The sequence below is a fragment of the Rhincodon typus genome, chromosome 33 (assembly GCF_021869965.1).
Source record: "Rhincodon typus isolate 14 chromosome 33, sRhiTyp1.1, whole genome shotgun sequence".
NCBI lineage: Eukaryota > Metazoa > Chordata > Chondrichthyes > Orectolobiformes > Rhincodontidae > Rhincodon > Rhincodon typus.
In genome coordinates, this window is record NC_063364.1 from 8,424,484 (window position 1) to 8,439,830 (window position 15,347).

A 15,347-nucleotide genomic window follows, 5' to 3' on the forward strand; every position below is an offset into this window, starting at 1 on the left:
ACCCACAGCAAAGTGGTTGACTCTTAACTGCCTGCTGGGCAATTGGGGATGGGCAATAAATGCTGCCTAGCCAGTGATGCCCTCATCCCGTGAATGAATAAAGGAAAAGAAAATATTTACCGTGCATGTCCAGACACATTTAAGAGGCAGCTACATGTGGAGTAATATATATGCAAACATACAAAGTAAGAGGTTGTAGGCCAGAGGCGCACCGACGACATTACCTAGCAGAAATGTCTGCAATCAAATACACCGACTCAGTGTGCACGTCTACAACCTCATCCACAACCCAAGCTACAAATCTGCTCAAAGTACAAAGTAAGAGTAGAAGTGACCACTCAACCACTCAAGCCTGCTCTGCCATTCAATAAGATCGTAACGATTTGAATACCGCATGTTCCCTCCCTTACTTGGTAACTATTCACCCTGTTGCTCATTGAAAATCTACCCACCACTATCTTCAAAATATTCCAAGACTGTGCTTCCACTGCCTTTTGGGCTTGAGAGTTCCAAAGATGCATGACACTCTCTGAAACAAAAAATTCGTCTTATATTTGTCTTAAATTGGGTGACCCCTTATTTTGAAGAAGTGACCACTAATTTTAGATCCTTCAGCAAAAGGAAACATCCTGTCTCCATGAACCCTGTCAAGATCTCTCGGGATCTTAGATGTTTCAATCAAGTCACCTCTGATTCTTCTAAATTTGAGTAGATAAAACCCAAATCTATCCAAATGCCCCTCATTAGACAACCTGCCCATTCCAGATATTAGTCTTGTAAACCTTCTCTGCATGGCTTCCAATATCTTTAGATCCCTTTTTAAATAAAGTGACCAGTACTGTACAAGTATTCCAGACGTAATCTCACTAATGCACTATATAATTAAAGCTAAGATCTTCCTACTTTTGTATTCAATTTCCCTCGCAATAAACAATAACATTCTATTAGCTTTCCCAATTACTTGCTGTATATGCATACCAACCTTTTGTGATTCATGCACGAGGACATCCTAGTGTCTCAAGTGGAACTAGGGATGGGCAATCAATGCTGGCCCACCTAGTGACACCCATATCCCATGAAATGAATGAAAACACCCAGATCTCTCTGCACCTCAAAGCTCTGCATTTTCTCACCAGTGAGATAATATGTTTTTCTTTCAATGGAAGAATATGTTTACAGGGTAAGGTAAAGCAGAGTATGAAGTGAATGATATGGAGGATAAACACCAGCATGGACCAGTTAGGCAGAATGGCCTGTTTCTGTGCTGTGTGAATATAATTGTGTAAAATTGATAATTGATTGATATAACAAGGAGCCAGATTTCATTTGCCCTTAACGTTACACCGTGCTGTTTGCTCATGGAGTTGGACAATAGCTACATAATTCTAGAAACTGAAGAGTGTTTCACAGATCTCAAACTAAGCAAGGAGAATGAATTTCTTACATTTTTCCCTCAAAGCTTGATCTCTGATGTTGACATTTAGCACAAAATAATCAAAAAAGCATTCTGCATTGCTACAGGCTGGAGTTTTGTTTCCCCTCATTGTATATATTTATGTTTGATGCAGTGATCTACCTGTTTCATAATGAGACAAAACCAGAACCTTACTTTGTGCAAACACAGCATTCAAAGTAAGAGACCTTGCCCAGGAGCAAAACCAACATTAAGTAAAACAAAGGTAAAATGCTCAAAGGGAAAGGGATTCTCAGGAAGTTTTGGCAAATCTGTTCACTTATGAACACACCCTGAATCTTGCCTAATCCCTCAGCTAAAGTTGCACAAGTTCATCTGTGAGTAAGACCCATTTCAGTGTTCACAGACACTAAGCTTACCTGGGTCTTAAATGTCTGAGGTTTACCGTCCATCTCAGGGTCAGCGTTGGGGCAAGTGGGGTCTCTGTGTCTTGAGAGCTAGAGGCAAGGTATGGGGAGACTGAACCTGAATGCGGTGCCGCCAGTGATACTGATTTGATTTAATTTGATTTGATTTGATTTGATGTGATTTGATTTGATTTATTATTATCACATGTAGCAAGATATAGTGAAAAGGAGGAAGGGTCACTGAAGGATTCTCACTCAATGGGTTGGTATTCAGTCAGTAGATGTTTTTCATACATTCAAGCCTCCAGGTTTGGAGTATCCAGAGTCACTCCCATGGGTTCTGTAACGAGGAACAAAGGACAGGGAGATCAGTTCTACCGTTTTAACACCCAAGATATCCTAGATAAAACTCCTTAAGATCCCCATTCTCCTTGTGTTTTACTTATTGTTGATTGTGCTCCTGTTTTTAAGATTTTCAGCTCTGCTAAATGCTTAGGCAATTGAACACAAATGGATTAACCCTTTAGCTAATAAACAGTGAACTGCCAGTAAAAGGGGCCCTTGTGGTGCAGTGGTAGTGCCCCTGCCTCTGGGGTTCAGGCCACAAATGCGTAATATCATCCCTGTGCACATTGAATAGAAATATCTAAAATGCTAGTAAATGAGGAAAGAGAGACTGGTTCACACGGCTTATGTAACTGTGGCTGTCTCAGTGAGATCATCGTCTGTACCAATTTTTCATAAAAAGCTCTCTTTTAAGGCTGGTAATTCGACAACTTACCACGTGATTTAGAAACATTCAGCAGTGGAAAGAAAAATCAGTGTTTGAAGTTAGATTCCTAATATCCTGAGGGACTGTCAAGTCCTTAGATACAGTCAGATTCATAAAGGAATAAGATATCGTAATCTGAATGTTTCTTACATGCACAGGAGATGAAATATATTTACATGAAATGGTAATATTGCTGTTGGATTTTATTACATGGCACTTTAAAAAAATTGTTCACTGTTTTTTGTCAGAAAATGGAATATTGCACAAAGCTATAAAGGTGAATCATAAGGTTCATATTATTGAGGAAATTACTCTCTTCGCTGAACCACAACCCGTGCAGAATCTGATATTGGATTCGAAACAGGTACAAATTTCTTTGCGATTCACTCTTATTTTCCTGTAGAAGGCAAAACAAACAGTTCCCATCTTAGCAGTAATGAATGCTGGGCCACGGCTCATTTACTGAAAAGCTATTTACTTTCAATTTTTTGCCAGCAGTCAATCACGCAGAGATTAATAGGGTCATCTTCCTTCCAGAATTTGTATCTAACTCGCGTCAATTTTTTGTGTTAAATTTGGGTTTTGTAACATGAGAGGATGCTCACTAGAGACTGATGAGGAAAGAAATGGTAAATTAAAATAAGGTGGAAACAGAGTGTTTTTGAAGGCTGTTGTTCTTTTTCATTCCCACTCTTCGTTTTGAAAATGGTGTTGAAGAGTGCAAAGATGTGCAGACTGATTAACAGTTGGAAACATGAACATCCTTCCATCAGTTTAACTACAACATCAATAAAGGACCCTATGGATTTTACATAGGTTACTCCTATATGCAGAATGGTTTTATGGACTCCCATTATCTACACGATGAAGTTCTGTGAGACGTCCTGGAACTGAGAGCAGAGACTTCTTGGAATTGGGGTTTGAACTCAACACCCCTTGGCTCAATAGAGTGGGGTAGAGGTTATATTATTAATACTGATGGAAAGATTTTCTAGGGAAGACAGTTGATTTTAAATTGTACCAAGACCAAGGTTGTAATCTTGAATCTAAGGCCAGTCTTTTCTGGTCCCTGGAGATGGCAAGAAGGAAATAATTGGGCATGTTATCCCTCTTCCATATCTCTCCCTACCCCCATCACAAGCAATTAAGTGTGTGGTGAGAAATTCAATAAGTAACCATCAAGTAATGCCTTTCAGTGCTCAGTTAATGGCCATTTAAAGGCCTCAACTCGTCGCCTCCCTGACAGAGTAACCATGGCAACCAGCCTAATGTGTTTGGCTGAAGTCCACCTTCTTTCCCTTTCATCTGAACACTTCTGCCCCGACCCCCTCTCTCCTTCCAAAAGGAAAAAAAGAAAAGAAAATGCTGGACCCCATAAGGACTAGGTCTCAATTAGCAAACTTTAGGGCCTAAAAGCTGCTAGACCCTGATTGGTCAGCAGTTTCTAAGTCAGGTCACCAGTGTCAAGGTCTGTGATAGGGCAGGATCCTCCCTCTTGCTGACCTGTCAGCTCTGAATAAGCTGATTGGTGGGTGATCTGCTGAGTTACCGCACCATCAGGGATGATATGTTGGCCACTATCTAACACATTTAGAAGTACAAATGGGAAAATCTTTTTATAACCTGTGCAGAAACAACATTTTAGTATTGTTGCTCTGTTATAGGAAAGTTATTATTAAACTGGAGAGGGTTCAGAAAAGATCTATCAGGATATTGCAGGGAATAGAGGGTTTAAGTTCAAAAATAGATTGGAAAGACTGAGACTTTTTTCACTGTAGCATGGGAGGTTGAGGGGTGATCTTATTGGGGTTTATAAAATCATGAGGGGCATAGATAAGGTGAATGATGAGGGTCTTTTCCCTAGGGTGGGGAAGTTCAAAACTAGGGGGCATATTTTCAAGGTGAGAGAAGAAAGATTTTAAAAGGACGTGAGAGCAATTTCATTACACAGAGAGTGGTTTGTGTGTAGAATGAACTGCCAGATGAAGTGGTGGATGTGCGTACAGTTACATTTGGATTAACTCAAGAATAGAAAAGGTTTGGAGGAAATGGGCCAAGCACAGGCAGGTGGAACTAGTTTAGTTTGGGAACATGGTTGGCAATGGACTGAGTGGACCGAAGAGTCTGTTTCTGTGCTATGACTGTACGATTTGTTAGTTATTCTGCAATATTAATAACCTTACATTCATGAGCATGCTAATCAGTCTGTGTTGGATTGAAGCAAACCATTTTATCTCCTGCTCGCAGGGCATGTTGTACGCATCGTCATTCTCTGGAGTGGTTCAGCTACCCGTCTCAAATTGCAACATTTATCCGAGCTGCGGAGAGTGTGTCCTGGCCAGAGACCCTTACTGTGCCTGGGATGGGAATGTATGCAGAGATATGCGAGGGTTGCAAACAGGACTGTAAGTAGTTTTCAAATGGAAGTGCTGCTTACTTATTAAACAGAAATCTCTAGTGAGGATTGATCAAGCTAAAAACCTCATTATTTACTGAGGCCATGTTTCAGAACAGAGCAGGGATGTTCTGGAAAGCATCCAACAAGCACTGGGGAGCCAGGAAGAGATCAGAGGAGAGGATTGGAAATATACAGTTTGATGATTACATTTGGGGCCAGTGAATGGCTGATTGTTTTAGTGTCAGTGATCACGGTGGGAGGTGTAGATAGAGAGTGCGTGTCCCTGATGTTGACACTGGAGTTGTCAGTCGAGGAGATATTGTCGAGGCTTGAGGGGTTTACATGTTTGGTTGTAGGGATGAGAGGAAATGCAGCTGTAACTCTTGGCCCACAAACAGTGCCGTAACGGCACTCACTGTATGGATCCAGCCTTTATCAGTTTTAACCTGCCGGATGTCCTGAGGCCCGGGCCTTCTGGCTGACATGAGAGGCCCAAAAGATTTCAGTGGTAAACCCACCTACTTTGCCACCTCAGAACTGGGAGTGAGTGGGGCTCAGGCAGGATTGATATTTGACTTTTTCTTTTAACACCTTCATCTCCCACCTGAACCAATCCAATAGCCATGAGGTTGGGGGCACCTCATTCCAGCAGTTAACTCTGTTTCTTTTGCCTCAATTGCTGCTAGACTTACAAAGTGTTGCCATCATTTCTTATTTTCATTACAGATTTCCAATATCCTTGGTGATTTGCTTCTCTTAAGGATGTATTTTGATATTTACAGTTCAGTGGAAAAGTTGCTGATTCCCTTGTCTATGTCTTTGTGAATATACTTCTGAGCAATTTTTCATGATTTCTATGTATATACGTAACATAACATCCCATAACATCCAGAGATGTGCAGGCTAGGTGGATTAGCCAGGGGAAATGCAGGGTTACAAGGATGGGTTGGGTCTGGATTGGATGCTTTTCGAAGGGTCAGTGTGAACTCGATGGGCCAAATGGCCTGCTTCCATGCTGAAAGAATTCTATGATCCTATAATTATTTGCAATATGCAAATAAATTTGCACAACAATGGAAAATATTCCGTGGATTTAGAAGTTGGGGTGAGTAACCACTTGTTGCCCAAAGATTGAGGGGGGGATCTTATAGAAACATATAAAATTATGAAGGGAATAGATAAGATAGAAGTAGAGAGGATGTTTCCACTGGCAGGTGAAGCTAGGACAAGAGGGCATAGCCTCAAGATTAGAGGGAGCAGATTTAGGACTGAATTGAGAAGGAACTTCTTCACCCAGAGGGTTGTTAATCTGTGGAATTCCTTGCCCAGTGAAGTAGTTGACGCTACCTTAAAGATAAGGTAGATAGTTTTTTGAACAATAAAGGAATTAAGGGATACGGTGAGAACGCGGGTAAGTGGATCTGAGTCCACGAAAAGGTCAGCCATGATCTTATTGAATGACGGAGCAGGCTCGAAGGGCCGGACAGCCTACTCCTGCTCCTAGTTCTTATGTAAAGCAATTACACCTTCTGACCCACAACGTCACATGTGCAATAACCTTCCCATCTGTCAACATTCAGCACCATACAGCAATTAATCTCTAATTGACCTCCGTCTTCGTTCAATTAAACAGCAATTAGGTTTTGTAGCCTTTAACGGACAAAGCTGTACTTCAGCAGGAGGACAATAGTTTATTGTACAAGAACTGCTGTTTTTCTTATAGATAAAGCAGCATGTCAGTGAATTTAATGAAAAGTCTTGCATTTTTGTAACATCTTCCCTGTCCTCAAGACAATCTAACATAAGTTATAGCCAGAGAAATGCTTATGAATTATAGTTACGTGCACAGTAGCTAATTTGCACAAGGCAAACTCTGGCAAAAGTGACATAATAAACACTGCTTATGGTTTTTTTTTTACTGATATTGATCAAGGATAGATACTGACTAGGGATAAATCCTTCACCTCGCACACACCACCATCCCCTCATTTTGTCAAAGTAATTCTAAGGGATCTTTTGTGTATAACCAATGGAGAGTGACTGTCACCCCAATTAAGCATTACATCTAGAAGACTGCATTTCAAACAGTGCAGCACTCCCTCATTGATACACTGGGACATCAGCCTAGGTTTTAGTTCTCCAGTCTCTGGAGTGAGACTTGAACCTGTATCTTCAGATTCATAGCCAACATGACCCAATGAACACAACTTGAGGCCATTTGTCAGGTGTCAATATTTGTAACGGGTGAAATACTAATACGCAATCCACCTACGTTTGTTTGTTTTTGTGTGAGGGAAGGAAATGAGGCATCGTTTTTTTCCTGGTAAGCTCCTAATGCAAAGCAGTACAATGGAGGCGCAATGTTGAAATATTGCAGAGGGCCATTATGCTGCCTGCCTGATGAGCTGTCAATCCTCTTTATTGGGTTAGCCGGGCTGATCCGTATTGCTTGCAGTATCACAACCTCTATGTCAACTGGCCATATTCAGCCTGTCATTACCCTAAATCGCAGTGTCTAAGTTGACCCAGCATATAGAACAACCCCATCATCTCAGACCCAACAATCACACATGAGAGGAAGGGGGTAATCTCACTGGCCTAGCAACCCTAAACCTAATGTTAATGGTCTGGGAGATGGGTTCCAATCTCACCATGGTACACGGTGTAATATGTATTCAGTTAAAATCTGAAATTAAAAGGCCAGCCTGATAGTGAACATGTAAATACTGTCAGTAGTTATTAAAAACCCATCTGGTTCACAGTTGCTGTTCAGGGTAGGAAATCAGCTGTCATTACCTTCTTTGGCCTAAATGTGACCCAAGACAGACAGCAATGTAGCTGACTCTTAACTGCCCTCTGGCTTGGCCAATGATGCCCACATCACACAAACAAATAAAAGAAAACACCATTACACCTAATGATGTAAAGTCAACTCCCTTTTTCACCCACAATTTGCATTACTAGTTAGTCTCAATTTTTCCTCCCACAAACGCATGATACTGACCATGACCAAATAAAGGGATACAAGTGATCGAGTGGGAGTTAGAGCTGGGCTGCATTGTGAAGTTGATGTGGGACCTTAAGTTACATCAACTCGTTCTGCCAATTGCAGGTGATATTTCAAAATGTTTCATTTTTAGCCTCAATACCTAAGTCAACCCCAAGGTTTGGAAAGATTTTCCAAGGCTTCGGAAGTAGACTTGTACATTAACCTCTACAATGGTTAAAACTGGCCCTAAGTAGAATTGGGAAAGTAGTGCCATTCAAAATTTGAAGCAGCAATCCCAGAGTGACTGAGATATTGAACCGTCAGCACACGGGCCTTATACCGACTGCTCATATCAGATATTTAATTTACAGCCATTGGAAGCAGGACGTTGAGAGAGGCCGACCAGAGCAACAGTGTCAGCAACATGACAGCTCCTCATTAGGTCCCAGGGCATTACGGCCATCTCGTAAGTAATTCCTACACTTCCAGGAGAAATGTGCCCTGGAAAATAAGTTATTGTTTGAATTATGCTCTTTTTCCGAATGTTTGGATTACAGCTGTTTAGTTTGCACTCGTTCTGGGAGATGGTTGGGTTAGCAAGTTGAAGAGAAACCATTCTGAATAGCCGAGGACTGGAATTTACAGGCTGCTGTGTACCCCAACAATCTCTCTTTCCCACGGCTAACAAATGGTCATCAGCCTGAATATCTCAAACTTGACTGCCCAGCAACAATTTTACTCAGGGGCTGCCCGAACTTTTTCGGAGTGCAACCTCAGCCCCACTATTCACTACCTCTGGGAGGGAGCCCTGCCCTAGAGAGCTGCTGGCCATTCTGATTAGCTGGCAGCTCTGTCGTCCCATCAGCACCAGCTTTGAGCTGGGGCTATCGCCCATCCCTGAAGAACAGCGAGAGGTGGAGCCCCTAATTAAAGGTAAGTTAGACAGGCCTGCTTGGCAGAACGCAGCAAGGGACAGTGGTTGAGTGGGTTGGGTGAGCATTAAAGTTGGAGCAACAATCTTGAGGGGAAGCGGTGACTTACTTCAGATGGGCACATCGGATTCCAAAGTGAGATGCCCCCCACCTCTGCCTGACATAGCAGCGTAACCAACCTGGCCTTCACTTTCCCTTGCTCCATGTAGAACAGCAGAGAGGCCCTAAAGTGGTTATTAAATAGGTCAGTAGTGGGGCCTGTAAAATCCAGCCCATGCAGCACTCTTTGGAATATTGCTGAGGATGTGGCCTTCCCATCTTCAAACAACACTCTTACAAGGTTATCCAGTCTACACACATCCCCTTCGACAAAAGTCCTAAACTCGACCAAGGGCTTATGAAACAGGAAATGTGTAGAAAATACGTAATGTTACAGACAATGTTAGCGACTGCATGAGCAGTGTCCCTTCAGATTCATTTTGGCTCTACACGACAGTTTGTGGCTCCAACATCCAGCCCCAATTTACCATTGACTGGCAGGCCTCAACTTCCCAAAGCTCTGGAATTCCCTCCCTAGACCTCTCAGTCTATCTCTGTTCTCCGTTAAGACACCTCTTGTAACCTATTTCTGAAGAAAGGTCTTGACCCGAAACGTCAGCCTTCCTGCTCCTCTGATGCTGCCTGGCCTGCTGTGTTCATCCAGCTCTACACCTTGTTATCTCAGATTCTCCAGCATCGGCAGTTCCTACTATCTCTTGTAACCTACCATTCTGTGGAAGCATTTTGTTCGGGCATCCCATTATCTCTTCATATGTCACATTGTGAAGGGCCTTGGATATATTATTGCAATAAAGTGGCCTTATACATGCAGGTGATTGTTGCTTTTCATCAGCAAGCTACACCACATGGAATCATAGAAGAATCATAGAATCCCTACAGTGTGGACACGGGCTGTTTGGCCCATTGAATCTACACTGATCCTCTGAACAGCATCTCACCCAGACCCAACTCCACCCTGTTCCAGTAACCCTGCATTTCCCATGGCTAACCCACCTAGCCTGCACATCCCTGAACACTACAGGCAATTTACAATGGCCAATCCACCTAACCTGCACATCTTTGGACTGTGGGAGGAAACAGGAACACCCAGAGAAAACCCAAGCAGGCATGGGGAGAACATGCAGACTCCACACAGACAGTCACCTGAGGGTGAAATCGAACACGGGCCCCTGGTGCTGTGAGGCAGCAGTGCTAACCACTGTACTTCCCCATGAAATACAGTTGTTCACAAGTGTAATCAGCCACAGGTTTAAAGGCCATGGGGTAGACAAGTAAATAGAATTGAAGCAACCATCAGATCAACTATAACCAATGATAGAGCAGGCCTGAAGGACTGAATTGCCAATTCCTGCTCCTTAGGAACATTTGACTGGACTGGACTGGACTGGACTCAATGTGACTCTATATTTGGTGATTCAATATTGACCTCTGAAATGGCCTGACTAGCCACACATTCATATCAAACCATTAGGTTAGAAAGCCCTAGGACTCTTCAGCCTCAAAAAGAGAAAACAGTGTGAGAGGGTGTTACAAGGCCTAGCACAGAATAGAGATGAATTGTTCTGGAATCTGTTGTATATTCAGAAGGGACACGATAATGTAATGCGAATTATTGTAATCCAGAAATCCAGATAATATTCCAGGTTCATGGATTGAACTCCCACCAAGGCAGATGGTGTAATATTAATTCAATTTTTTTTTAAAAAGTCAGGAATTAAAAAGCCAGTGGTGATCAAAAAACCATTGTCGATTGTTTTAAAAACCCATCTGGTTCATGATGTGCTTTACGGAAGGAAAAGTACCATTGTTACATGGGTATGTCTACCCGTGACATGTCGTTGACTCTTAACTGCCCTCTGAAGTGGCCCAGTAGGTCATTCAGTTCAGGGGCAATTAGGGACGGGCAATAAATGCCGGCCCAGCCAACTACACTCCGAACCAAAGCGTGACTAAAGAAAACAATTTAACCGTTAACTGCAGAAGATGACAGAAGTAGGGACAATGAAATGTCTTTGGGCAACCAGCTCATTGGTCTTGGGATGCCCGCTGTCTAATAGAGGTCCATATAGAAATGCTGACAGGAGGGAGGGCAGGAAATGTCGAGAGAAGCCATATTTTTGTAGAAAGTCTCATCCAGTATCTTCAGATTCCACAAGATAATCTTTAAAATTATTCTGCACGTTTTCTGATCCACACCTTGTGCCTCCAGCCCTGTCTGTTGAATATTTGACAGCTTATTGAATATTTCATATCTCTGATTTACCTCCAAGCAATGCAGAGATGGCACTGGTTTCTAAATGTGTGACAGGTTTATTTACAGTGCTTTAATCAGTGCTACAATCACAAAGTATTGGCACCAGTGCTTGTACCTGCTGAGCTTTGAGGTCATTCTGTTTATTCAAGCTCTGAGTCAATACCCAGCCTAATAAATTGGGCACAGTGAAGACAGATCGTCAGTCTCACACCATCAAACATAGACCAATTAAACCATTGAATATGACCATTGAATATTTTAAAATTGCAATTGACATCCTAACGTCATTAAGACCCGTGCATGACCGACTGCTCATTTCTGGAGAAGAGTCAAATTTGACTTACACCTTTTGCTCTATTTGTCCTTACCAGACCTGCTGAGTTTCTCTAACACTTTGTTTTTGTGTCACCTTTAGCTACGTGTCCTTATACATGCATATCCTGTACAAGATATTGAAACTTGCAAGCTCTATTTTCATAAAGACAGCAGACCTCTGCTAGAAAGTTTGCTTTAAATTGGTTCTTGGGGTGTAAGTGTCACTGATAAGACCAGCATTTATTGCTCATCACAAATTGTGGTGATGGTGAGCTGCTTTCTTGAACCAATGCAGTCTGTGTGGTGTAAATACACCCACAGTGTCATTCAGAAGGGACTTCCAGGAGTTTGGCCCAGCAACAATGAAGGAACAATGATATTTTCCCCAGTCAATCTGACTTGTAGGGACACCCATATATGGAGGTGTTAAAGTTTGGGAATTTTATATGTGTGCTGTCAAATTAAAATTCAGTTCTCTGTGGGGGATAAGTAGACCATCAGTTTTTAATTCAGAGGTGGACACTGATGCTGTGTGTGTTAAATCCACCACAATGGTATAATGACAGTTACGTAGAATTACAATGAACAGCCCAAATGCTGGCTGTTCGATTCCGGGAGTTTTTAATGCTGTACGTTACTACTTCCTCCACTAATTCCTCCAAGGCTATCAACATAACCTTCAATTCCTGTGTTCCTCGTGTATTGGTCTGGCTTCCCCCTCAAATGCATCAACGCTATTTGCCTCAACAACCCAATGTGGTAGCAAGTTCCACATTCTAAGCACTAGATAAAGAAGATGCTCTTTAAAGAATGTCCTGTCTGACATATTTATGACAATACTATGTTTGTGACCCCAAGGTCTAGTCCCAACCAACCAACAGATGAAAACATCTTCCTTATATCTACCACATTGAATCCCTTTATAACTTTATAGTCTTCTCACAAATCATGCTTCAGTCTTCTGACTAAAGAGCCCTAGCCCATTCAGTCTTTCCTTAAAACTCTTTACTTCTAATTAACCAATGGCTGTGCATTCAGCACTCAGGTTGTAAACCCTGTGACTCAGTTCCCCAAATGTGTTCTGCCAGATTTACTTTCCACACATTTATTTTACTACTAGTTGTTTTAATCAATTTGTTTGGCCATGCTATGATACACCTCCAAAGCAGGTGTGTCTTGAACCCAGACCTCCTTGCTGAAAGGTAAGGACATTACCACTATGCCACAAGTGCCTACGTCAACAGAAATGAATGGGTTAGAATTTGCTGCAAGAAATGTAATAAGATTGAACATGCAAATCTATCAATCTGGTTTGAGGATGTTGACCTGTCTGTTCATTAGTGAATAATAAATTCATGTGCTGGTCGTATCATGTTAAATGGAGAATCATTCATTTGTAAATAGAATAAATGTATTTAAAATCAAGAAAATCGACCATAATCAGAGTAAACTAAACACTGCTTGAACAGATGCTTAACTCTGTTATCCATTATCTTTCACACATGTTAACTACTTAGAAGAATTACATTTCTATAGTGCCTTTCCCAATCAGTAGGTTCTACGGTAAGGAACTAAAGATGATGTATAGTCACAGTTGAAGTGTGAAGAGAGACACGTTACTTATAATTCCTCTGTCTCAGCTTTCTCTGTGGCAGTGGGATGTACTTGCGTTCTGTTTCTGTAGGTCCTTGTCTTTGAAATGTGCATTTTAAGACACAGTATTGACTTTTTCTGTCTCTGATAAGCAGGTACCACCTCCTGTGAGACGGTCACTGTGAGACCCAACAGTTTCAGGGTGCTGACATGCAAAGTGCAGTCAAACTTTGCCACCAGGACGTGGACTCACAATGGGGCAGCAGTCGATGACAGTTTCATGGTGCTTCCCGATGGTGGGATCATTGCTACAGCGGAACCTCTGGGGGTCTACGAATGCTGGGCCATAGAAGAGGACTTTTGGCTCCTGGTCGCAAACTACTGCATGCGATTGGATGGTTCTCCAGAGGCCACGACCTTGCATGCATCAAGAAAGTCCATCCAGGGATTGAATGATGGACCTGGATCACAAGGGAAAGGGATCATTATCAATCCGCTCAGCAGTGAGAGCCGCTTCCCTCAGCTCACCAATGGCAAGACTTACTGGACGGAGTTTGTAGCAGTAAGCGTGGTCTTTGGGTTAACACTTGCGGTCTTGTCCCTTGTCCTTTTGTACCGGAACAGAGACAAAATGAAATCGCTGATTAAGGACGGTGAGTGCTCGAACATACAGCAAAAGAAGCAAAGGAAGATTGAGATTCCTCACGAAAGCTTGCCTTTGAATGGAAACCCAGTGCAAGTGGTAGCCTCTGAGCATCACAAAGGCTACCAGAGTCTGAATGATAACCATATCTGCAGTACCCCTGTGCTGGAAAACGCTCTCAATGACAAGGACTCTGGGTACCCCGAGTCGCCGAACAACCAAATGAACCAAAAAAACTTGTACGTGGAGATTTCTGCTCATTGTCCCCACCCAAGGGTGAGGATTGGTTCTGAAATCAAAGACTCTGTAGTGTGAGACGGCAGAGTGAGTTTGAACTATGGCACCAACTAAAGCCTTCCTATAAAGGACGGGGCACACAAAATTTGGGAAAAAATAGCTTGGCAGCTTACAAGACTAAAATTGTTGTTCTGTGCCATGTACACTTTCTATTCTGTATGTGAACCACATGCATGGATGGTTATTGGTGTGGAAACTGAGCTTATAGTAAACCTGTGTGTCTGTGACCATCCACCAAGCAGCATGGAACAGCGCATGACATATTGACTGGCAATTTTTCCCAATCCGTTTGCAATTTAGGGCTCATGGTATGTGACATTGATATTCAATTTCTTGTTTTTTTTTTGGGGGGGGGAGGTGGGGTGTTGTGGTTGGGGGGTGGGGAATGGGGGGAGGGGGGTTGGAGGGGAGGTGGGGGAGCGATATGGTGGTGGGGGAGAAAGATAATCACAAGACGAAGGTGGATGAGAAAGCAGTAAGGTTTGTGAACTGGAGGTTATATTCTGATATAACTGTAGGGGGTTGTGGCTAAGCAGCCTTACAATGGCTGACTATATATGTAGCAAGCATTGCATAAAGCATTATTATTTTACAGCAGTCACTAAATATCCATAGTGGCTGTTTCATACTGTGTGTCTCGCTGTGACCTTATGAGGACGCAGTTGAAAACTCTTCCCTTCCATGTGAAAAGTACAAACCTGATGACTTTCTGCAGAAATCTACCATAGAGTTGACATACATAATGTACAGAAAGATAAAACATTTCTCCAATAATGTAACGGTTGTAATAAATCTTCCAGAAGTGGGGAGAACGTGACAAACACAATCCTGTTGTTTAAAAGAAAATGCTTGAAAATTTAACAAATTGTTCTTGATCAAATAACTTTTTTTAAATGTTTAATTGATAAAGCAAATAATTAAAATAGACATTAGTTGTAGTGTAGTTGGTTGTTACTTACATAGTTGATTACAACAGTTGGTTTGGTCAAGGTATATTTGGACAGGTGAGCTCCAGTGTTTAGAGTATTTGCCCATAGTTTGTTTGTGATGTTCAGATAGCTGTTTGAACAGGTGAAGCACTGACAAAGATAGGGAAGGATTCATTGGGAATGTTCCATAATTACAATTAACCAGTTTGTATTTTTTAAAAACTAAGATGTCCCAAAGCATTTCACTGAGGTGCAATGTAGGAGAAGAGTTAGAAATGGTCAAAGACCTGATCAAATGAACAGTCGCTGTTGAGTTTGCAATCAGAAGATGTGTATAGTGAGTC

General features: G+C 42.1%; 1 protein-coding gene across 6 annotated transcripts in view; it reads left to right on the forward strand.

The window, feature by feature from the left end:
• sema4ba (sema domain, immunoglobulin domain (Ig), transmembrane domain (TM) and short cytoplasmic domain, (semaphorin) 4Ba) overlaps positions 1-14,415 on the forward strand; it is a 480,563-nt gene extending 466,148 nt beyond the window's left edge. For 5 of the 6 annotated variants that reach the window (XM_048615825.1, XM_048615824.1, XM_048615827.1 and 2 more), the window contains 4 exons: positions 2,842-2,957; positions 4,841-4,998; positions 8,352-8,446; positions 13,287-14,415. In XM_048615825.1, the coding sequence (XP_048471782.1) occupies positions 2,842-2,957; positions 4,841-4,998; positions 8,352-8,446; positions 13,287-14,092 (1,175 nt within the window). In that variant the 3' untranslated portion in view covers positions 14,093-14,415. The remainder of the gene's footprint in view (positions 1-2,841; positions 2,958-4,840; positions 4,999-8,351; positions 8,447-13,286) is intronic. The other variant, XM_048615829.1, reaches the window with a different exon arrangement.
• Positions 14,416-15,347: the final 932 nt, after the last annotated feature.